General features: G+C 41.5%; 1 protein-coding gene across 1 annotated transcript in view; it reads left to right on the top strand.

The window, feature by feature from the left end:
• mrc1a (mannose receptor, C type 1a) overlaps positions 1-24722 on the top strand; it is a 202376-nt gene extending 177654 nt beyond the window's left edge. The window contains exons 23-30 of the mRNA XM_041184946.1: positions 3534-3639; positions 9859-10091; positions 15448-15613; positions 15934-16086; positions 18707-18823; positions 21948-22115; positions 22203-22238; positions 23447-24722. Coding sequence (XP_041040880.1) covers positions 3534-3639; positions 9859-10091; positions 15448-15613; positions 15934-16086; positions 18707-18823; positions 21948-22115; positions 22203-22238; positions 23447-23688 — 1221 coding nt within the window. The 3' untranslated portion in view covers positions 23689-24722. The remainder of the gene's footprint in view (positions 1-3533; positions 3640-9858; positions 10092-15447; positions 15614-15933; positions 16087-18706; positions 18824-21947; positions 22116-22202; positions 22239-23446) is intronic.
• The last annotated feature ends 808 nt before the right edge of the window (positions 24723-25530 follow it).

The following is a 25530-nucleotide window of genomic DNA, read 5'->3' as shown; positions in this document are numbered from 1 at the left end:
GCATCACACATTAGCGCCGGAACCAGGGTGCTGGCCTCAAGAAACTGGTCGTTGAGAACGGTCATAGTGGAATGGGGTGAGGGGTGGATGGGTGTGTCAGCTTCAAAAAAATGTAAACACAAAAATGAAATTTTTTTTTGAGAGGGTCGTTTCTGTATTGCAACTGCAATTGATTGCAGGAGCAAAAAACCTTGAAAATATTAATGCCTGCTTCTCTGGACACGATGAGGCTCATGGTGCAATTATGGGAATTAAAACATGTGAAGTGGGTTTATATCCTTAACCCCTTATGGGACTATTCCAGATTGGGGGCATTTTTCTGATAATTACTCTCACTCAGGTTTAAGCCAGCCAGATCTCTCAGACACGTGTTTGGGTCTGAAGAACTGATCTATCTCTCCCTTAAGGAAAGGAATCAGTAAAAAGCATTACCTTCTTCCAGGTAGCTGTCTTTAATAAGAATCAGTTAGGTTATAAATATCCTGGATATTATAAGGGCCTGGGGGCTTCTGTTTAATAATGTATCCCCCCATTTAGGAGTATACAAAGAGGAGTTCTTGGGGTTGTATACAGAATGCTATGTGAAATGATATTTTCACTAACTTATTTAAAAATTTATTAAAAAAACAAACGTTAAGTGGCTGAGCACAATGCAAAGATTATGAAGGGATGGAAAACTTAATCTTAGTTCTGATATAGAATCCAAAAGTTCAACCTCGACCAAGTTACAGTAAAAAAATCTTAGAATATCAATCAATCTCTAAATCAAGGTGTTACCTTAAATTTGCCGAGTAGCAAACCACCTGCTTAGCAAGATATCTCTCCTCAATTAAGAGTAGAAGTATCTAACCATGCATTTGGCACCTTTACCTTGAGAAGCATATATGAGGATTCCAACACTTCAGAACTTTCAGTGGTGAAGTTTCTATTTTTATATTGTTTCCAACCTGATTAGCTCATCTTTCGCAATTGTGGGTGTTACCTCTCTGTGTAGGTTCATCCCCTCTTCATTATTCTTATAAGGCTATATCATTCACTATTATTAGTAAATTACTTAATTGTTGATAATTCTCTTATCATGAAGTTGTGAGCATTTATCAGGTCAAAAATGTTTGTTTGTAATGTTTGACATTAACGATTACCATAACTTAGTTATAACTTTTGTTTCTTAACATTACAATTTGTATCTATATTGAAAAACATGTTTATATTTTTACAAAGAATGGTCAACAAAAGGTCATTACATCATTTTTTTCGCAAGTTCAACTGAATTATATAGTGTTTTAAAATCTGGTTTAACCAGGGGTAACAAACCTGTAACATCTGTTCTTTTGTAAAGGTGATGTTCCATTTCTGTGTTTGATAATCTTTATTTGAATTGATAATAGTTCACAAGTGTTACAGACAGGAGAGAGGCAAACCGAACTTCTTTATCTTCTCCTCATCTGACCATAAGCAGAGGTGTTTTTGAATTACTTTTCTAAAGCAGGCTGTGGCATGTTTCCCCAAACCCTCAGTTTGTGGTTCAATTTTATAAGTAACGCACAGCAAACTCTCTTTATGATGAACTCAGCAGGTTAGTTTATTACACATTCAAACCTGGGTGGGGGGTGGGGGGGGGGGTGGGGAATTATTCGCAGCCTTGCACACATATAACACAGTAAAGGAGGATAGAAAAGGGAGTTTTTACAACTATGGATAACAACAGTAAAAGAACCACAGAAATAAGTATTATTTCACTTGATTTCCAAAATCCAGAAAAGTCAAAAGTCCAGAGCGTGTTTCCTTTGTGGCAGGGTTCAGTCCAGTTAAGTTCCTTGTTGGATATAGCAACATAAAAATCCTTGAAATGAATGATAATGCATCATGTTAGGATTTCTTTGCTTAGATTGCTTGGCAGGCATTGGTCAGAGACTTTTAAAATCAAATAGACTTTGAGGAATTGAGACATGGTGACAGATGCTTGGCCAGCTGGGAGTCCTGCTATAGGTCTGTTCAATTAGTTGGTAATTCAGTAGACCGAGGGTTTCTCAGTTCTCAAAGGAATATAGAGATTTCAAAATGGCTACTTGAGTCATGTGACCTTTCTCCACAATGATTTCAAAAGGGATGTTTATCTAATGTCTGGGACTGGATTTGGGTTCAGGATTGATAATGTCCCAGCCATTAGCTTTTGAAAGAGTTACCATCCATGTTGAGGTTCTTGGGTCAGGGTACTATTGTCTGGCCAGACCCTGTGACTCCACTAGAGAAGTAAGCTTACCAAGTTGCAAATGACTTCCATTGTCCCCTTTTGGAAATGGAGCTGGAGAGCCCCAGATGTGAGATGGGTCTGTCAATAACTCTGCAGGAATAACGAGTTTCAATCAGCATGTCCCCTGGTTTTGTGATTATAATGTCCCTTACATTTGGATCTGAGATTCCACAATTATGAGAGGAGGATTCTTTTATTCTTGTTCCTGTTGGTAGCTTCCAGAACAAAGGGGCAATCCTGTAGTCATGTGACCTGTAGCAGCCATCTTGTTGGGTTCAGCAGAAAGTCCGTTTTAAAAATAATTTTAAAAAGTCTGATGTATGGAGTTTGTATTTCTTTCATGCCTTATTTACATAACAAGATATTGGTGATATCTAATTCTATCTGGTACGAGCTTTTAATACATTCTTTTTCTCAAACTTACTTCATTAAGATTGCCACGTTACAGACAAAACTGGACACTCTTTATATCACAAAGAGATGTTAATATTTATCAATACCATTTTAACATTCCTTTTGCTAAAAGCCATAATCAGGATTATAAAACAGACAGAGCCTAAATATTCTACTTTTCTTGTAACATAGTGTACCAGGTACCCTATGTTTAAAGAACTTATAAAGACATTCCAGTAGATTTCAGGTAATGAACATATGTTTTAAGTCAGGTGCCCAAAATATCTCAGTGCAGATATAGCTGGATGAAAACGTTTTTGCTTTTAGAGAGTGACCACTTATTCAATTCATTTTAATTAAGGGATTCTTTATTCCTAAATTGTAATATTCTAATTATGTCTGAATTCAGCCTAATTATCTACATTCTACCTAATTATATCTATAATTCTTCACACATACAACGTGGTTTCTGCATTTGCAATTGGCTACCCATTTGTAGACTGCACAATTCAGATAATTGCTCTTAGCAAGCGAGCTTCACCACATGGTAGTACAACATTAGAATATTAACTCTACGCCTTTGCCTTCTTATATCCTTCAACACCTTCTATCTCCAGAAACATTTCTGATTATCTTTGAACTTATAGCATTCACTTCATTGGGTTTATCCAGTGTCTTATTTCATAAATCTATGACTCCTTGCATAAAAAAAACTGCCTAAGTTCTTTGACCATTTGCCACACCACCCTATCTCTGAAATTTGCAGGGCACATCATCAATTAGTTATTGTTTGACTTCCACAACTTAATTATTAAGTTTGGTTAGTATCTTTTCAGGAACATAATGATGTTGGTGCTGACTCTTATTTTTTGTTTTTACTATATGGGCAACTGACTGTGTGACTGTGATTGTAAACGCAAGGAAAAATGCTGGAACTTGGAAGGATGAGTACTGTGATCTTAAAAGAGGCTTTATATGCCAGAAGTACAAAGGTGAGCATTAGGTTGCCTTTTGTATGACATTTCAGGACATCTTATTTATAATCTTAATGTATCTGGTAAACAAGCTGAAATAATAGAATTTTGCTCAGTAAGACATGTTCAGCCCTGTTTAAAATTCTTCATTATCCTAGTACGTGCCAGATTATTTCTGCAGTTCACAACATGAAGAATTGTTACTTGAATTACTTTTCTAGCTAATGCTGAGCAGATTAGCTTCTGTAAGGTGCTTACAACTATTACCCTCCATCTTCCACCTGAGTCTTTTGCACTTCCCTTTCCCAGCACCACTGCTCTCCCAGTCTTGTCTCCTCCCCTGATACCCACCATGCTCACCTCATCATTCCTTTTCCCCTTCCACTTTCCTTCTTCCCATCCTCTCTTCTTTCCTCATACCTTCCCTTTCTTGTCTTCCCATCTCCTTCTCCTGCTTTTCCTATTCCTCACTGTTCCCTTCCTCGCCTCCTTCACTCTCCACTCTCCTCCCCTAGACTAGTAATCCAGAGACCCAGGGTAATGCTCTGGGGATCCAGGTTCAAAACCTACATGGCACATGATGGAATTTGAATTCAATAAAAATATATGGAATTAAGAGTCTAATGATGACCATGAAACCAGCAGGACAGACCCAACAGACCTGGCAGCCCAGTGATCGGGAAGGAGATGCCCTGGGAGTCCTCAACATTGACCCTGGACCCCGTGATTTCTCATGGCATCAGGTCAAACATGGGCGAGGAAACCTCCTGCTGATTATCACGTACCGTCCCCCCTCAGGTGATGAATCAGTGCTTTTCCATGCTGAACACCACTTGGATGAAGCACTGAGGGTGGTAAGGGCACAGAATGTACTCTAGGTGGGGGGCTTCAATGACCATCACCAAGATTGGCTTGGTAGCACCACTACAGACTGAACTGGCCGAATTCTAAAGGACATTGCTGCTAGACTGGGTAGGTGGCAGGTAGTGAGGGGATCAATAAGAGGGGAAAACATACTACCATACTAACATACTCACTAAGCTGCCTGCCCCTGATTCATCTGTCCATGACAGCATCGGTAGAAGTGACCACTGCACAGTCTCTGTGGAGATGAAGTCCCCTTTTCACATTGAGGATACCCTCATTCGTGTTGTCTGGCACTGTCACTGTGCTAAATAGGATAGGTTTCAAACAGATCTAGCGACTCAAGACTGGGCAACCATGAGGTGCTGTGGCCATCAGCAGCAACAGAACTGTACTCAACCACAATCTGTAACTACATGGCCCGACACACACCCCACTCTACCATTACCACCAAGCCTGGTTCAATGAAGAGTGCAAAAGGGCATGCCAGGAGTACCAGGCATAAGCAACAGAATAAGCAGCACGCAATTTACAGAGCTAAAGCGATTCCACAACCAACGGATCAAATCTAAGCTCTGCAGTCCTGCTACATCCAGTCATGAATGGTGCTGGACAATTTGAACAACTCACTAAAGGAAGTGGCTCCACAAATAACCCCATCCTCATTGATGGAGGAGCCCAGCACATCAGTGCAAAAGATAAGGCTGAAGCATTTGCTACAATCTTCAGCCAGAAGTGCCAAGTGGATGATCCTTCCTGGCCTCTCTAGAGGTTCCCACCATCACATTTGCAATCTTCAGCCAATTTAGTTCACTCCAGGTGATATCAAGAAATGGCTGAAGGCACTGGATACTGCAAAGGCTATGGGCCCTGACAATATTCCAGCAAAAGTACTGAAGACTTGTGCTCCAGAACTTGCTGCGCCCCTAGCCAAGCTGTTCCAATACAGCTACAACATAGGCAACTACCCGGCTATGTGGAAAATTACCCAGATATGTCCTGTACACAAAAAACAGGAAAAACCAAACCCGGCCAATTACTGCCCTATCAGTCTACTCTCAATCGTCAGTAAAGTAATGGAAGGGGTCATCAACAGTGCTATCAAGCGGCACTTGCTTAGCAATAACCTGCTCACCGACGCTCATTTTGGGTTCTACCAGGGCCACTCAGCTCCTGACCTCATTACAGCCTTGGTTCAAACATAGACAAAAGAGCTGAACTCAGAGGTGGGGCTGAGAGTGATTGCCCTAGACATCAAGGCAGCATTAAGGAGCCCTACAAAACTGGAGTCAATGGGAATCAGGGGAAGAACTCTCTGCTGGTTGGAGTCATACCTAACACAAAGGAAATTGGTTGTGGTTGTTGGAGGACAGTCATCTCAGTTCCAGGACATCACTGCAGGAGTTCATCAAGGTAGTGTCCTCGGCCCGACCATCTTCAGCTGCTTCCTTCTATCATGAGGTCAAAAGTGGGATGTTCGCTGATGATTGCACAATGTTCAGCACCATTCATGACTCCTCAGATACTGAAGCAGTCCATGTCCAAATGCAGCAAGACCTGGACAATATCCAGGCTTGGGCTGACAAGTGTCAAGTAACATTCAGGCCACACAGGTGCCAGGCAATAACCATCTCCAACAAGAGAGAATCTACTATTGCCCTTGACATTCAATGGCATTACCATCATTGAATCCCCCACTATCAGCATCCTGGGGGTTACCATTGACCAGAAACTGAACTGGACTAGCCATATAGTGGCTACATGAACAGGTCAGAGGCTAGGAATCCTGCCGCGAGTAACTCACCTCCTGACTCCCCCAAGCCTACACCTACAAGGCACAAGTCAGGAGTGTGATGGAATACTCCCCACTTGCCTGAATGAGCACAGCTCCCACAACACTCAAGAACCTTGACACCATCCAGGACAAAGCAGTCCATTTGATTGGCACCACATCCACAAACATTCACTCCCTCCACCACCGACGAACTGTAGCCGTAGTGTGTACCATTTACAAGATGCACTGCAGAAACTCACCAAGACTGCTTAGACAGCACCTTTCAATCCCATGACCATTATCATCTAGAAGGACAAGGGCAACATATAGATGGGAGTACCATCACCTGGAAGTTCCCCTTCAAGCTACTCACCATCCTAACTTTGAACTATATCACTGTTCCTTCACTGTCGCTGAATCAAAATCCTGGAACTCCCTTCCTAACAGCACTGTGGGTGTACCTACACCACATGGACTGCAGCGGTTCAAGAAGGCAGCTCAACACCACCTTCTCAAGGGCAGTTAGGGACGGGCAATAAATGCTGGCCTAGCCAGCAACGCTCACATCCCATGAATGAATTTTTAAAATAAGACCATAAGACATAGGAGCAGAAATTAGGCCATTTGGCCCATCGAGTCTGCTCCACCATTCAATCATGTTTGATAAGTTTCTCAACCCCATTCTCCTGCCTTCTCCCCGTAACCTTTGATCCCCTTACCAATCAAGAACCTATCTATCTCGGTCTTAAATACATTCAATGACCTGGCCTCCACAGCCTTCTGTGGCAATGAATTCCATAGACTCACCACTCTCTGGCTAAAGAAGTTTCTCCTCATTTATTCTAAAAGGTCTTCCTTTACTCTCAGGCTGTGCCCTCGGGTCCTAGTCTCTCCTACTAATGGAAACATCTTCCCCACGTCCACTCTATCCAGGCCTTTCAGTATTCTGTAAGTTTCAGTCAGATCCCCCCTCATCCTTCTAACCTCCATTGAGTATAGACCCAGAGTCCTCAAACATTCCTCATATGTTAAGCCTTTCATTCCTGGGATCATTCTCGTGAACCTCCTCTGGACTCTCTCTAGGGCCAGAACATCCTTCCTGAGATACGGCGCCCAAAATTGCTCACAATATTCTAAATTGGTCTGACCAGTGCCTTATAAAGCCTCAGCAGCACATCCCTGCTTTTATATTCTAGTCCTCTCGAAATAAATGCCAACATTGCATTTGCCTTCCTAACTACTGACTCAACCTGCAAGTTAACCTTAAGAGAATCCTGGACTAGGACTCCCAAGTCCCTTTGCACTCCAGATTTCTGAATTCTCTCCCCATTTAGAAAATAGTCTATGCCTCTATTCTTCCTACCAAAGTGCATGACCTCACACTTCCCCACATTGTATTCCATCTGCCACTTCTTTGCCCATTCTCCTAACCTGTCCAAATCCTTCTGCAGCCTCCCTACCTCCTCAATACTACCTGTCCCTCCATCTATCTTTGTATCATCTGCAAACTTAGCCAGGATGCCCTCAGTTCCTTCATCTAGTATATTAATGTATAAAGTAAAAAGTTGTGGTCCCAACACCGACCTCTGCGGAATTCCACTAGTCACCGGCCGCCATCCTGAGAAGGACCCCCTTATCCCCACTCTCTGCCTCCTGCCAGACAGCCAATCTTCTATCCATGCTAGTACCTTGCCTCTAACACCATGGGCTCTTATCTTACTGAGCAGCCTCCTGTGTGACACCTTGTCAAAGGCCTTCTGGAAGTCCAAGTAGATAACATCCAATGGCTCTCCTTTGTCTAACCTACTCGTTACCTCCTCAAAGAATTCTAACAGATTTGTCAGGCATGACCTCCCCTTGATGAAACCATGCTGACTTTGCCCGATTTTACCATGCACTTCCAAGTGTTCAGAAATCTCATCCTTAATAATGGACTCTAAAATCTTACCAATGACCGAGCTCAGGCTAATCGGCCTGTAATTTCCCATCTTTTGCCTCACTCCCTTCTTAAACATGGGGGTTACATTAGCGATTTTCAGTCCTCTGGGACTCTCTCTGACTCCAGTGATACCTGAAAGATCACCACTAAGGCCTCCACTATCTCTTCAGCTAACTCCTTCAGAACTCTGGGGTGCAATCCATCTGGTCCAGGTGATTTATCCACCTTCAGACCTTTCAGTTTTCCTAGCACCTTCTCCTTGGTAATGGCCAACATACTCACCTCTGCCCCCTGACTCTCTTGAACTTTGGGGGTGTCACTCGTGTCTTCCACTGTGAAAACTGACACAAAGTACTTATTTAATTCCTCCGCCATTTCTTTGATCCCCAGCACTACTCCTCCAGCGTCATTTTCCAATGGCCCAATGTCCACTTTTGCCTCTCTCTTACCCTTTATTTATCTAAAAAACTTGTGCAATCTTCTTTTATATTACTGGCTAGTTTACCCTCATATTTAATCTTCTCCCTCCTTATTTCTTTTTTAGTTGTCCTCTGTTGGTCTTTGTAGGCTTCCCAATCCCCTGGTTTCCCACTGCTCTTCGCCACATTGTATGCTTTCTCTTTAGCTTTTATGCTGTCCCTGACTTCCCTTGTCAACCATGGTTGCCTTGTCCTCCCTTTAGTATGCTTCTTCCTAGGGATGAATTTTTGCTGTGTCTCCCAAATTACTCCCAGAAACTCCTGCCATTGCTGTTCCACTGTCTTTCCTGCTAGGCTCATCTCCCAGTCAATTCTGGCCGGCTCCTCCCTCTTGCCTCTGTAGTTGCCTTTATTCAACTGTAATATTGTTACATCTGATTCCAGCTTTTTCCTTTCAAATTGCAGGGTAAATTCTATCATATTATGGTCACTTCCTCCTAAGGGTTCCTTCACCTTAAGCTCCCTTATCAAATCTGCCTCATTACACATCACTAAATCTTGAATTGCCTGTTCCCTAGTGGGCTCCACCACAAGCTGCTCCAAAAAGTCATCTCGTAGACATTCCACAAATTCCTTTTCTTCGGATCCATTACCACCCTGATTTTCCCAGTCTACCTGCATATTGAAATCCCCCAAGCTTTCAACATTGTAGATTCTGAATAAAGACAAATTATTGGTGATGTGGAAAAGGAGGAGGAACAGGTGGAAATGGGCAGTATTACTTTTTTTTAAATACGCAATGAATAAGAACCTCAGGGAATGAGAACAGAAATACTTTTCAAAGGACATCTTCGTGAAGAACTTCGAAAATTTTTGTTAGAACATGATCACATTAAAGATACAACAGAAAGCACTGATGCTGGGCAATTTGCCATGGAGCCTCATATTTTGGAAATTTTGGGACTCATTTATATATCAACAGCTAGCATATCATGGGTAGTGAACCTATGTTTCCCTGATATGCACTGGTATTGAGAAAGGCTCACTGCTGACAGCGTAGGCCCAGAAAATTGACCCCATCATCTCAGTTACTTAAGAGCCTAATAACACATTAAAAGTTTACTAAAACAACTTCTGGTCTGATTGGATGTATTGAACGTCATCTTGATATCATGGAAAAATATTGTATCCATAGAAATCTGAATGGAAATAATAAATGCAGAATGTGATTCCTTCCACAGATCGCGCTTTAATGTTACAGTCCACAACCATGGCACCAACAAGCTACATTAAGTATGCTAACGGTTCATACAGACTAGTTGCCTTCAAGCTGAAATGGCAAGATGCTCGTAAAGTTTGTGAGGCAGAGGGTGCCGAGATTGTCAGTATCACAAATGTATTTGAACATTCCTTACTAATATTAGAAGCTGCTAAATTTGGACAGAAACTGTGGATTGGACTAAATGGCAATGAGGTAAGAAATAGGTAGTAACAGTGTTAGCTGAAGAAAAATATTAAATGCACTGTACTTCTAAAGATATTGATTTCTGCCTGCACTTTGTATCATACTTTCAAATCTGTTTGACAAAGATACATATCAACATGAAATTTGAAGCTGTAAGAGGATTCGCAATAATCCCTGAGAATGGATAAGAATCTGATTGAAGCAAGGAAAATAATGAACAAATGTGAGAGGAGTTATTTTGGCCTGGGAGAAAACTGATTGGATTCTTGTGACTGCTTGGGCAGGATTTTTTAGGTGGGCGGTGGACGCGATCGGTGAGTCCAGGATCAGCCGCGGAACAAACTGCCAACTGCAGTCAGCGCCTGACCGCGATTTCACACTGGCTGGCCATTAAGTGGCCAGCCGGTGTGAAATGCGCGCTGAAATCCTCAGCGCTGCCGGGGTGGGGGCGGGAGGAGGGCAGGCGCTGACATAAGCGTGGACGAGCATGGAGTAAAAACTCCCTGAAGGCAGAGAGATGAAGACTTCAAAACAATTAAATAAAGATTTTAAAATCAGAATGAAAATGTCCAAGCATCACAAGCACTCACCTGAACATATACATTATAAAAATTCTGTCCATAGATTTTTAAAAATTTAATAACATAAAACCTCATCCAAGGGCGGGATGAGGTTCATGAAAAATGCAAAGGCCACTTGGCCGATTTGCCCAATCGGGGACAATTGGAGCTTTAATGGGCTTAATTGCCCTCTTAATTGCTGGCGGGCACTCTTCTGACTTTTGCGTGTGCCCACTGACTGAAATATCATGCGAGTGCGCAATGACGTTGGGATGCTAGCCCGATGTCATCACGCGCTATTTTACTCTTGAGCGGGTCACGCGCTCGCCTGCTCGCTCAGCGAAAAACTCTGCCCCTACTGTTTCGCACTTACATGAATGATGTAGACTCAGAAATTCAAAATCAAGTGGTCAAACCTGCTGTTGATCCCAAACTAGAAGAGGCAGTGGAATCAGCTCAAAAATTACTGAGTAAGATGGACAAGTAAGGCAGGTGAAATTTAATGTGAACAACTGCAGAAATGTCTTTCTTATAGGAAGGAAAACACACATATTCCATGAATAGTTCTGATGTAACTAAGAATGAAGATAAGGCAAAAGATAAGGCTGAAGCATTACTACAATCTTCAGACAGAAGTGCTGAGTGGGTGATCCTTCTTGGCCCCCTCCAGAGGCCCCTAGCATCACAGATGCAAGTCTTCAGTCAATTTGATTTGCTCAAGTGATATCAAGAAACGGCTGAAGACACTGGATAGTGCAAAGGCTATGGGTCCTGACAATTTTCCGGCAATAGTACTGAAGACTTGTTCTCCAGAACATGCTGCGCCCCTAGCAAAACTGTTCCAGTACAGCTATAACACCGACATCTACCCGGCTTTGTGGAAAATTGCCCAGGTATGTCCTGTGCACAAAAAGCAGGAAAAAAATCGAACCCAGCCAATTACCACATCATTAGTCTAATCTCCATCATCAGTAAAGTAACAGAAAGGGTCATCAACAGTGCTATCAAGTGGCAATTGCTTAGCAATAACCTGCTCACTGATGCCCAGTTTGGGTTCCGTCAATGTCACTGAGCTCCTGACCTCATTAAAGCCTTGGTTCAAACATAGACAAAAGAGCTGAACTCCCGAGGTGAGGTGAGAGTGACTGCCCTTGACATCAAGGCAGCATTTGACAGAGTGTGGCATCAAGGAGCCCTAGCAAAACTGGAGTCAATGGGAATCAGGAGGAAAACTCTCCGCTGATTGGAGTCATACCTAGCACAAAGGAAGATGGTTGTGGTTGTTGGAGGCCAGTCATCTCAGCTCCAGGACATTACAGCAGGAGTTCCTCAGGGTAGTGTCCTCGGCCCAACCACCTTCATCTGCTTCATTAATGACCTTCCTTCCATCATTAGGTCAGAAGTGGGGATGTTTGCTGATGATTGCACAATGTTCAGCATCATTCGTGACTCCTCAGATACTGAAGCAGCCCATGTCCAAATATAGCAAGACTTGGACAATATTTAGGCTCGGACTGACAAATGGCAATTAACATTTGCACTGCACAAACGTCAGGCAATGACCATTTCCAACAAGAGAGAATCCAACCATTGGCCCTTGATGTTCAATGGCATTACCATCACTGAATCCCCACTATCAACATCCTGGGGGTTATCATTGACCAGAAACAGAACTGGACTAGCCATATAAATACTGTGGCTACAAAAGCAGGTCAGAGGCTAGGAATCATGTTATGAGTAACTCACCTGACTCCCCAAAGCCTGTCCACCATCTACAAAGCACAAGTCAGGAATGTGATGGAATACTCCCCACTTGCCTCGACGAGTGCTGATCCAACAACACTCAAGAAACTTGACACCATCCAGGACAAAGCAGCCCACTTGAATGGCACCATATCCATAAATAATCACTCCCTCCACCACCGACGAACAGTAGCAGCAGTGTACACCATCTACAAGATGCACTTCAGGAATTCACCAAGGCTCCTTTGACAGCACCTTCCAATCCTTCGACTACTACCATCTAGAAGACAAGGGCAGCAGATAGATGGGAGCACCACCACCTGGAAGCTCCCCTCCAAGTCACTCACCATCCTGACTTGGAAATATATCACCGTTCCTTCACTGTCACTTGGTCAAAATTCTGGAACCCCTTTCTAACAGCACTGTGGGTGTACCTACACCACATGTTCTCCAGTGGTTCAAGAAGGCAGCTCACCACCACCTTCTCAAGGGCAATTAGGATGGGCAATAAATGCTGGCCTAGCCAGTGAAGCCCACACCCCATGAATGAATTTTTTAAAAATCCAGGAATCTTAGTAGATTTGATGCAAGATGTGTCCAACCAATGCAGAACAGTAATCCACAGGCCAATTGAAAGTTGAATCATGGAGCTCAGACTGCTGCATGTAAATAAGAGAAATACATGATCAACTACATAATCAACACACCTGTTTTGATCTCCAAGCACAAAGGAGTTAATGGCAAAAGAGCCGGGGGTGATATGAGGAAGAATTTCCAGCGCAGTGGGATTTTATGATCTAGAATGCATTGTCTGATAGAGTGGTGGAAACAGATTTGTTGTTAAGTTTAAAAATGGAGCTGGATGAATACTTGAAGGGGAAACATTTGCAGGATGATGGGGAAGGAGCATGGGAGTGGAATTAATTGGATAGCTCTTTCGGAGATCTATCACAGGCACTATGGAAGCATAATAGAGAAGAGCAGATCCCTTGTGTCAGAGGTATGAGTCATGAAGAAAGAGTTAATCTTACAGAGGTATGTAACATATGAATGATAATGATAAAAAAAGGTATATCTGGAATATTATTTTAAATTGTGGTATTATGACAAGTGGACCTAGGATCAAGTATGTGAAAGAGTAACTGACTCATATCAGACAGTTCTTTATGCAGATAGTGGTCAACACTCGAATTGGACCTCGAGTTAAGTGGTCTGTACATTTAAGAAATAATTAGGGAGTGAATTTTTATGTGGTGGGGTCTCCCACTCATACTCCATACCTTGGGGGAAGAGATAGATGTCTTTTCCTTTAATTTTGTATTTCAACATGAACACATTTTGGAATTTTGCCTTTCATTATTTGAAAAGGAAATCTACCTTTGAACAGATATGGTATGAAGAAATAAAATGCGTATGCAATTTGTTGATGGAGAGGGAAAGATTGAGAAAGCAGTATTCTCTTTAAATTGAGAGATTGCAAAACTCGGTAGTACAGATTAATCTGGATGTCCTGATACATGAATCACAAAAAGTTAGTTTGCAGGTACAGCAAGCGATTACAAAGCCAAATGGAATTTTGGCTTTTATTGCAAGGGGAATGGGATATAAAAGTAGGGAAGTTTTACTTTAGCTATACAGGGCCTTGGTGAGACCACACCTGGAGTACTGTGTACAGTTTTGGTCTCCTTATTTGAAAAAGGATATAATTGTGTTAGAACCAGTTCAGAGAAGGATCACGACTTATTCTGGGGCTGAAGGGCTTATCTTATAAAGCAAGGTTGAACAGGTTGGACCCTATCCCCATTGGAGTTCAGAAGATTGAAAGGTGATCTTATTGAAACATATAAGATCCTGAGGGAACTTGACAGGGTGGATGCTGAGAGGATGTTTCCATTTGTGGGAGAGACAAGAAGCAGGGGACACAGTTTAAAAATAAGACATCTCCCTTATAAGACAGAGATGAGGAGAATTTTTTTTCTCTCAGAGGGTTGTTAGCCTGTGGAATTTGCTTCCACAGAAAGTGGTGGAGGCTGGGTCATTGAATTTGTTTAAGACTCAGTTAGATGGATTTTGAATAGACAAGGGAGCCAGGTTTATGAGGGGCAGATGGGAGAGTGGAGTTGAGATTACAACCAGATAAGCCTTGATCTTATTGAACAGTGGAGCAGGCTTAAAGAGCTAAATGGCCCCATCATGCTCCTAAGTCCTATGTTCCCAGTTAGGACAAATAGATTCAAGGAGGGAACAGTGTGTGTCCATTTCTGCTCTTATTGCATGTAAATTATTTAGATTTGAGTGCACCATATTTAAATTTTGCCAAGGACACAAAGGATGGGATCTGATAAAAAGACAGAAGAGCAGAAGCTAGCAGCATGGGCATACTGTTTGATATGGAGAATACATGAAGATGCGAGTGTGCACTCAATAGAAAAGTGTCAAAATGTTATGAACGTACAGAAGGACGTTGGGGTTAATTTCCTTAACGTTCCAAGTGAGGTAGCTGCAGTAAAAGGATGCCAATAGCATTTTGGACTTTGTAAATAGAGGCATAGAGTAATGAGGAGATGCAATTATAATTTTGTACAAGACAATGGCTAATCCATACATAAAGTTTCTAAGTATATAAAACATTAACCATTCTGTGGTTCTGCGGATTATTATCTGAAAATGAATGTGCAGGGGTACAGGGAAAAGGCTGGGGAGTGGCACTATGTAAATTGCTCCTTCGGAGAGCCACGAAGAGCTGAATGGCTTCATTCTATGCTGTAACCATTCTGTGATTCTCTATGTGCAATGGCACCCCATGATAGAAAGGATATTAAAATAGTAGAAAGTGTAGATTTAGCAGAATGATACCTGAGGTTGGAAGCAATAGATATGAGGGAATTATATAAAATATTTTGCGTGTTTGAGAATCAGTGTCACAAATGATGTTGAAAATCAGGGTCAAGAAAGATTACCAAATGTTGTCGCTTTAAACAACAAAAAGCACAGCGGAGAGCCCTGTAAACACAAATAATTGAGGACACTGATGCAACATTTTAAATCTGAAATCATTTTAGACTTCAAGACAGTACAGATGGGTTGACGGGTGGAGACTGCGCTATTCCAAATGGGAGGCTGGAGAACCCAAGATCAACGATGGGTGTGTCTTCATGAATCTGGATGGAAGTTGGAAAACTTCAAAGTGCGATGATGAACATTATGCCGCTTGTAAAAAATCTTCTGGTAAGAAACATATACCCCACCATAAATTTCCGTACAGTTTGTGATAAACACATTTTTAAATCCAAGAATTCAGGGAGAAACTGAGGCAAAATTGCTGACTGATTCAGCTTAGAGTATAGCTTCAGGCAGCTCCTACTGTTAAAACACAGCAAAGACAGAAGCCTAATAAATCACTTGCCCATCCTTTCAACTGGAAATTAGTGCATGTTATGAGATTTAAAGGGAAAGTTAAAACGAGAACTTTCTTTTTAAATGTGAATAAAAACCTAAATTGATTATCTGCTTTCACTGAAGTAATTTTTAATATTGTGTTTTGTCAGTGCAACCACCTTTGGATCCACCTCAACTTCCTGGAAAATGCCCAGAAACAGTGTTACCCCAATCTTGGGTCCCATTCCATGGCCATTGCTATTTATTCGAAACAGCAACTACTAAAAACTGGGCCGCAGCCAGCCTTCACTGCATTCGTCTTGGTAAGTAGCTTGTTTGAGGTTGATGTCAAATCACGCTTTTTCAGAGATTAACTTTCTCTTTTCCTGCCTTGAAAAGGAAAGTGAAGATAGAAAACCTGCCAATGTCTTACCAGCAAAGCACATTGTCTAACAAAATGTTGAGTATTACAATGACTGGCATTTTATAATGGGGACCTGGGTGGAATTTGAATTCAATAAAAATCTGTAATAAAGAATCTAATGATGACCCTAAACCATTGTCTTTAAAATCCACTTGGTTCACTAATCCCCTTTAGGGAAGGAAATCTGCCATCCTTACCTGGTCTGGCCTATATGTGACTCCAAACCCACAGAAATGTAGTTGACTCTTAAATGCCCTCTGAAATGGCCAAGCAAAGCCACTCAGTTGTATCAAACCGCTACAAAGTCTATAAGAAATGAAACCAGGTGGTCAGCATTGACTTAGGCACTGGAAACGACAACAGCAAACTACACCACATGGACTACAGAGGTTCAAGAAGGCAGTCACCACAATCTTCTCAAGGGCAAATAGGGATGGGCACTAAATGCTGGCCTAGCCAGCAGCGATCAAATTGCGTGAATGAATTTAAAATATGCAAATAGAAATTACTGCAAGCAATGAACTGCAGCACACAGACTTATCTATTCGGCACTCTCAATCATCCATCTCTGTCAAACATACGTATGAACATAAGAATTAGGAGCAGAATTAGGCCGTTTGGCCCCTTGAGCCTGCTCTGCCATATGGTAAGCTCATAGCTGATCTGATTGTAGCCTTAACTCTACTCTCCTGCCTACCCCAATACCTTTTGACTCCTTTGTCAATCAAGAACCTATCCAACTCAACCTTTAGAGTACTCAATGTCCCTGTGTCCACTGCTTCCTGGGGAAGAGAATTCCACAGGATAACAATGAAAGAAAATAATTCTCCTTGGGCAGGATATTGAGTTCAGCGGGGCCCGTGTAAAATGACACGGGATGATGTCAGTGTGTCAATTTTCTGCCATGGCTCTTCCTGAGACTGAACAGGCCAATTCTCGACCCACTGATCATTGGACACAAGGGGCAGGACATCCCATGATTGGGTTCTGGAGTGCAGGATTTCCATCTTTTTCTTTCCTTCTCTCCCGCTGTCTCCTATAGCTACGTTGAATACAATTCCTCACATCCTGCTTCCTGTAAGGACTCAATTCCATTCTTCCAGTTTCTCTATCTCTTTTATACCAGCGCATATCATATGTCTTCCTTTATCCTCATCCAAGGACACCCCTCACGGCATACAACTACGATTTTTGACAGGGCCTTCGAATGCACCTTCCCCATTTCCCACCCTTATGCTCTCACCCTTCCCTTTCCTCCAAGAATCTTGGTAGGACTTCCCTTGTCCTCACTTTCCACCCCAGCAGCCTATGTGTCCCTCCTTTGCCATTTTTGCCACCTCCAATGTGTGCCATCGCCAGACACATTATCCATTTCTCTCCCCTTTCAGAATTTCAAAGTGGCCCTTCCTTCCATGACACCCTGGTCCACTCCTCAGTTACTGCCTTTCCTTCTTATTGCACCTTTCTATGAAAGCACAGGAGATGCAACATCTGCTTTTTAACTTCCTCTCTCCTCACTGTCCAAGGCTCCAAGCGCTCCTCCAGGTGAAACAGTGATTTAGTGTGCACTCCTTTCAATTTATTATACTGTCTTTGCTGCTTGGAATACGGTCTGCTCTCGAATGGGGAGACCAAATGCAGATTGGGTGACCACTTTCTGCAGTACCTCCATGCAGTCTACAAACCTGAACCTGAGCTTCCCATCACCTCTCATTTTCATTCTCTATCTTGTTCTCATGCTGACCTTTCTATCCTCGGCCTCCTGTAGTGTTCCAATGAAGCTGGAGGAACAGAATTTGATTAGGCACTCTACAGCCTTTCAGACTCAAAACTGAGTTCAACAACTTCAGACCTTAGTCTTTGATCCCATTTTGTTTCTTTTTTCTTTGCAGGTCTTGGTTTTATTCTCTTTTACCCCTTTTTTGGGCTTTCATATAGCAGCTGTTCATTACCCTGCCATTCACACCACCTCTTTTGTTTCTTTTCTTGCCCTATAAACATTCTCTTTGGCCCTGCACCATCACCTTTTTTGTCATTTAACTTCTATTGTCTTCCACCCTATCATTTTGCTCTTCTTCCTACCTTCCCCTTTTTCATTTGCTCAAAACCTATTACATTTCTAACTTTTCTCAGTCCTAATGAAAGGTCATCAACCTGAAATATTAACCCCCTCTCTCCCCCCACACGTGCTGGCAGACCTGTTGAGTAGCTCCAGCAGTTTCTGATTCGATTTCCAAATCCTAGTACCTGCAGTATTTTGCTTTTGTACAACTATTATTCTCTATATAACATTTTATTTAGTCTCTGTGAATTAGCACAGTCTTAGCAGTTGTTTTGTTCACTGAAAATAAATATTGAAAACTTTTAATTGTTTCCCAACTGATCTGTAAACATTTTCAGCGAGCCATTTAAAAAGGGCTGATCTCAATAATAGATTACAAAATGCACATTGATGAGCGGTTCAAATATTTTTCTTTTTCACACTTGAATGAAAATATATATTTATTTTCTTTATGCAGGAGCTTCATTAGCAAGTATAGAGAGTACTGCCGAAAATGCCTTTTTATTTCATACAACAGAAATGTTGGCTGACAAGACAGCAGCTTTCTGGATAGGAATGTATAAGAATGTTGAAGGTAAAAATCTTTCCTACTTTCTAATTAAACACTGCTTCCTTGAGCCAAAATCATAATTTTCAGAACTAACTGTGAAAGAGTTACCTGGGAGTGTGACACATTGAGGAAGTGCCTCCTATGCTAAATCTCATTGACGTAAATTGTCTAACCATAGAATTATAGAATAACACAGCACAGAAGGAGGCCATTTAGCCCATTGTGCCTGTGCCAATTCCTTAAACATACTCTATGACAGTTCTTTCCTCGTAGCCCAGCATTTCTTTTCCCTTTTAAGATTTATCCATTTCTTTTTGCAGGTTATTATTAAATCTGCTTTTCAGATATTAAAAGAAACATTGGGCTGTCTTTTACAGGTGGGCAACACCCCCCCCACACCCATCCCTGACTAACCCCCAGAGTAAATCGGGGGTGAGCGCACCTCAGCTTGGACAGCTCACCCCACAACCATTTAACAGCTGTTGTGCCATTCATTGACTTTAGGTGGGCCTCCCATGTCATCCAAGAAGGAAGGCCTGCCTCAGAGCTGCTGCCAATCAAATGGCCAGCACCTATCTGGTCCCGATGGTACCAGTGGGAGCGATAGCCTCTGCTGGACTGCATCCAATTCCCAACAGTGATTGTCCATGGAGCTAGATGCAAAATTATATATGGGATTGGGGGGTGGGGGTGGGGGGGGGAAAGAGAGGGACGTTGGTCTCACTGGACCAAAAGGCTGGCAGTCCCTGGCAAGGGTGGTGGGTAGCTAGGGCTGACAGGGCAGAGGGTAGGTGAAACATGAAGGTGGGAACTCCTTGGTGTGGCAGAGGAGGATGATGGTGCGGTGAAGCTTCCAATGGGCACACAGGGCCTGTAAAAGGAGGCAACCCTTACACCCTACTTTGGCCAACCACCAGCCCAAACAGTGAAAGCTGTTGGGCTACAGAATAACATGAGCCTTTCCCGCTATGGGTTAAATCCCATTAATTGGCCCCTTGATGACCTCACTTGGTTAATTGGTGGGTGGGTCTCCCAATGCCTCCTCCACCCCTAGTAAAATTGTGATGGGGGTAGGAGCAGGTAGCATGGACGCTGGCCATAGCATGATGCCCAACTTTACATCTCCCCCACCCACCCCGTTTGCCTGCCAGCTCATCTCTGGAGAACCATAAAATTCAGCCCATTATTTGTTTAAAAAAGCTAAATCTGAGTGGCTGCACCAAAAATGTATGGTTAAACATTTGTCACTGGTTGCTTGTTAGCATGTTTTCCACTGTTGAAAAGTGCTCAACTGGAGCTCAATCAGATGAAAATCATACTAAGTGTCTAGTTATGACCCTTTCTGTTAAAATTGGGCTAACTTGAGAGAAACCTGTTCAGGATGTGGGGTGGAAAAGACATTCGTTCACATTGTGTAAAATTAAAACCATTGTTGGTGGAATATTGGGGCCCCAAATGGCTCAGTGGTGGCATTCTTGCTACTGAATCGGAAAATGAGGGTTCAAACTCCAATCCAGCATTTGTATTGAAGGAATGTTATATTGTTGAAGCTCATGTCCTCTGAATGAGATATTGAAAGGAGGTTCCTTTCTGCTGGTTCAGACTGATGTTAAAAATCCCATGGTACAATGGAAAAAAAGAGCTGGAAGTTTTCCCAGTGTTCTGTCCAGCATTCAGCTCTCAAACACCACCAAAAACTGATTAGCTAATCATTCATACCATTATTGTTAGTAGAATATTGTTGTGTATACAATGGATTCTGTGTTTTCATTAACATAATCCATTCCTTGGAGCTTTTAACTTTGACAGAGAATGTAAACAGGCGAATTTGGCTCAGCTACCCATTATACACTGATGCACATTGAATGCCAGGCTCTAGGATTCCCTCCTACACCTCCCTACCTCTTGTTTCAATTCCTGTGGAGAACGATAAGGTTAAGAAAGGAATTCAAACTTCCAGTGAATAGCTGAAAGAATCACAAGAAGATTTCAAGTTTTAGGGTTTTTACTGGAGCACACAAATTTGAAGCAAAGTTGACTTAATATTGTCAGTAGACAACTTATACTCTAAATTACAGAAATTATCTCCAAGTTAACATTCAAAATGATCTAAAAGCTCCCTCCCTTACTCTGTACATTAAGCAGACACTTCATTCTCCAGGAAACAGTCCAAAGTGATTCTTAGTTCATTTTTCCTTTTCTAGCCAAATAACTTCTAATCCCTGAACTGACTTTCACAGTGTCTGTTAGCCTGGAGATCCTTCCCTCTAGCCCAAGCTAGGCAAATCTTCCCACATTGTTTAAACCCTCATGATTTTGGTCTCTTCAATCCAAGTACGAACTCTCACCTGCATTTTGTGTGATGAAAAATAGAGGCTTGATGCTGCTATCTCTCTCAGATTCTTGCAGACTGACTGTGAGGTTCATTGATCATTTTTACGAAAACCTGCCACCCGATCCTACAATGGCCTCTTCCCCTCTCAAAGCCCATCTCCATGGAATTGTGAATCACATGAGCCTTGCATACAGGTAGAAACACTAATTAGTTAAGCTTTAGACCCCCAACTTCATTATATCTTTGAATTAAATAGAAAGTTTAAAGTATATCTGTTTAATAAACCTGACATTCCTAACAACTCCCTGGGACTTAAAGACTAACAGTCTATCCACCATTAGATAAGCCACTCTGTTCATTGTTTACAGGTATGGCTTTCTTGCACCTTCTTCCCAGTAAAACAAACCAGGCCCCACCTTAACCTATAACAACTAAGCCAACCAGGGTTGTTGTCAGCAGAATTCAGAACAAGTCACATGACCCTCCTTCATTCCTCTATTTTTCCCTAAATTAAAGACACAGTCCCAAGCAAAAGTCTTATAAAACCTCACATTTGTAACACTCTCTTTCCTCTTTAAGATGCATTTGAAAACCTACCTCTATGATCAACCTTTTCTATTAGCTCTTTATGTGGCTTGGTGTTAAATTTTGTTGACAATGCTCCTGTAAAGTGATTTGGCACATTTTATTACATTAAAGGTGCTATATAAATGCAAATTATTACAGGATTTGTTTAAATTAAAATGGCATCTACACGGCATGAGAAAAGTCCATACATTCTTTACATGTTAACTATTTGGTTTCTCATTTCAGACGAGTGGTTATGGATAGATAACACTGTGGTAGATTTTGTAAACTGGAATAAAGGAGAACCTTCAAGTCAGAAGAATGAAAATTGTGTTGAAATGTACTCAGATTCAAATTACTGGAACAATGCTCCCTGTGCAACATATAAACCATTCATTTGCAAAATGCCGAAAAGTAAGTTAAATGGTACAGTGGTTTCCTAGAAAAAAGTTTCCTTAATGAAAGATTTACTGAAAATTAACCAATATTTCTTCTTTGCAGTTGTTGAACTAACTGAGGCACCTTCACTGATGGAAGGTAAGAACTATTTGCAGCAAATGAAATATTATTGCTATCCTTTCTTTATAAATTTCTATTTACTCTGAGAAGCTCCTTGATGTTCTACAGCATTCAACTGCTGGGAAAGTGGGATGGTTAAAATTGGAGACTGCTTTATAATTATTATGAACGATTTTATCAACATAACTGGCATCATTTATTTACTACATTTTCAATTCTGGCCAAGATGTTGGCCTTGTATCTAATAGTCCTGTGGAAATTTATAAATTTCCTTGGGGACAAACATTGCTAATTCTAGTGCCACTGAGCAGGATCATATGCAATGTAACTTGTTGCTTAGATCCCAATCTCCACTGCTTTGAGCACAAAATATATCTCCCAATATAAGGAACAAAATATCAAAATTAAAATCACATGGTTGGCACCAGGCATCCCTAGCTGCTGGTGTAATATAATCTTATTCACACCCTCTTGACTGAAAAGATTTTTTTATTACTTGTTCATGGGATGTAGGCATTGCTAACTGGGCCAGCATTTATTGTCCAGCCTTAATTGCCCTCGAGAACTGAGTGGCTTGTTAGGCCATTTCAGAGTCACATATAAGCCAGACCAGGTCAAGATTTCCTTCCCTAAGGAAGGATATACTTGCCAAGAGTGGGTACGATGAAGGCTCATTCGATTGATTCCTGGGAACAACAGGGCTGTCCTATGAGCATAGATTGAGTAAAATGGGCCGACATTCTCTGGAGTTTAGACATTGTAACCTATAAAATTCTTAGCATGTCAGGATGGATGCTGACAGGTCGATTCCTCTGGCTGGAGGTCATACTCTCAGGATAAGGGCTGTGAGATGAGAAAGTTCTTTCAGAGTTGTGAATCTTTGGAATTCTCTGGCTTAGAGGCCTGTGGGTCACTGAATATATTAAAAATTGAGATTGATGGTTCTAATTGAATCAAGGGATATTGGGATTGGACAGGAAATTTGAGTTCATATCGAACCTCAGCCTTGATCTTATTCAATGGCAGAGCAGGCTTGGGGGACTGTATGGCGTACTGCATAAACATAGTTTCTTTCGCCACAGATGCTGCATGACCTGCTGAGTATTTCCCACATCATCTTTTTATACATGACACAGGCAGGCCTGGCAGAATGGTCTCCTCCTCTGGGGTATTATCTTTGACATTACGTTAGAAGTTCATTGTGTTTTTTTTTCTTCCTTTTTCAGTCTTGCAGCCAAAAGAGACTTCATCTCACAGCATAACAGGGATTGTGGTGGTGCTGGTTATTGTCTTTGCTGTAGGTATAGTTCTTGCAGGCTACCTCATTCAAAAGCGCAGGAGGAAGACAACAGATATGGATACAAATTTTGATAACACTCTCTATTTCAACAGAGAAACTACAGCTGCACCCTGTGATATGAAATCTCTTGTGCCAAACATAGAACAGAATGAACAAGCATTAATATAATTTGCAAAAGTGTTTAAAATATTTTGAAATAAATCTATGAACTGTATGCAGTTAGACTGGAAACCAGCTTTAGCAACATGAGTATTTGGCTAAAGCATGCTTTTGCTGCAATGTTTTGCACTGAACTCTAATTATTCTGCTGTGTTACTATCTTTTTATAAAATATATATATATTGATTACCTTTGTTTTTTTATTAATGGCTTATCTTCCTGGTATAAGCTTTTAGAATGATCATGTTTAGTACTTTTACTATCACAATGATTATACTCAATTCCTTGTGTAATTATGAAAGAGGTGACACCTTAGGGCATCATGACAAAGAGAAGACTCATATTGATATTCTTTAGCTGCTTGACCTACTGCCCAAGTGCTTATTGTAACTATCTGGTTAAGAGTTTCAATGAAGAAAACATGCAAAAAGCTCATGTTATGAAAAGCATAAGCAAAAACCATGACATCATATAGAAAAACCTTTCAAGTCCACTGTCATCTGGTTGTTTAGTTTTAAAAACAAACATGCAAGCGTTTATAGGAATAAATAATATCTTGTGAATTTTTAAAAAAAGAACAAATTGCATCAGCCAATTTCTGCTCATTATTGATACGTAGCATATCAGTACGGTCAAAGTGTACAGACTGATGAGCACCCAGATAGTTTTTATACTGTTTCTCATCTCGCACTTTATAGTGAGAGTAAGCAGACATTTTAGCATTCCTTCAGAATGCAACAATGTGTGGGAAAGTATCAACAAATTGAATGTACATTTACAAACAATAAAATGTGCAAAAAGAAAACCATATTCTAATATTTAAAGCATAATGATTATTGTCCTAAATATATGGAATTGATGTGCTTTTTTTAATGTGAGCTGTCTTGTGAAATTTCTGGCACAGTAAAGACAAAATGTATTTTGAAAACCACTAATCATATTACCATTTCTCTGGCCTGTATATTAATAAGGAATTAATTATATCTGGATTGCTTTAAAACCACAGTTACAAGGAAGGCACTTAATAAAATTTGTTACCTTTAGACAGCAGCGGTGCGTGAAACTTCTTTCATGTTTGTGTATTACATGTTTTCTAAAGTAAATACAATCTTCATGAAAATACGCCTCAGAAGCTGGTAGTTTACAGTGTTAATAAGCTAAGCTGCTGGCATTATATGGTGGATTAATTTTGTTCAGAAAAACAGACTGCAATACTACACAGAATAGTTAATAAAATATTGGGAAGTCTTTGCTGGATAGTGTAGGAAGCAAAAAGGGTGGCAATCACATATGGTGGAATCGACCCGGATTTGCACTAAGTGTTGTTGTGAGTGTGAAAAATGATGTTTTACCCACCGGCCACAATGTTGGGTTTTCGCACTGCATTGTCCCCTTCCTGACTCGTAAATTGTGAAGTCATGGGAAACACATCGGATTGCTAGCGGCTGGCCTCCGATTTGCCTGCCACGTCATTACCTCGCCGTTTCCTCACGCTGAGTGCCATATTTAAACTGTAGCCAAGCTGCACGCACAGTTCTCAGTGCTTGCAGCCCAGGACTGCCTCGGTAAAGACATGAGCCCAAAGGCCAAGAAGAGTGCAGCTCCTTGATTCAGTGACACATCCTTGGGACGCCTTCTGGATGCCATGTAGGCCCATCACAATATCCTCTATCCCTGCCCTGGCTGCAGGAGGCCCACCAGTCTCACCACTCCAGCTTGGGAGGTAGTGGCAGCAGTGGTCGGTGCCAATGCTGCACACAAGAGGTAGGCCATTCAGTGCATAAAATGGATGAATGATCTCATGTGTGCCACCAGAGTAAGGCAACCACCTCATCAATCTCAACTCACACT

This window comes from Carcharodon carcharias, chromosome 3 (genome assembly GCF_017639515.1).
Source record: "Carcharodon carcharias isolate sCarCar2 chromosome 3, sCarCar2.pri, whole genome shotgun sequence".
Taxonomy (NCBI): domain Eukaryota; kingdom Metazoa; phylum Chordata; class Chondrichthyes; order Lamniformes; family Lamnidae; genus Carcharodon; species Carcharodon carcharias.
Note: the sequence above shows the minus strand (reverse complement) of the source record. Positions and strands in the feature narration are given on the sequence as shown.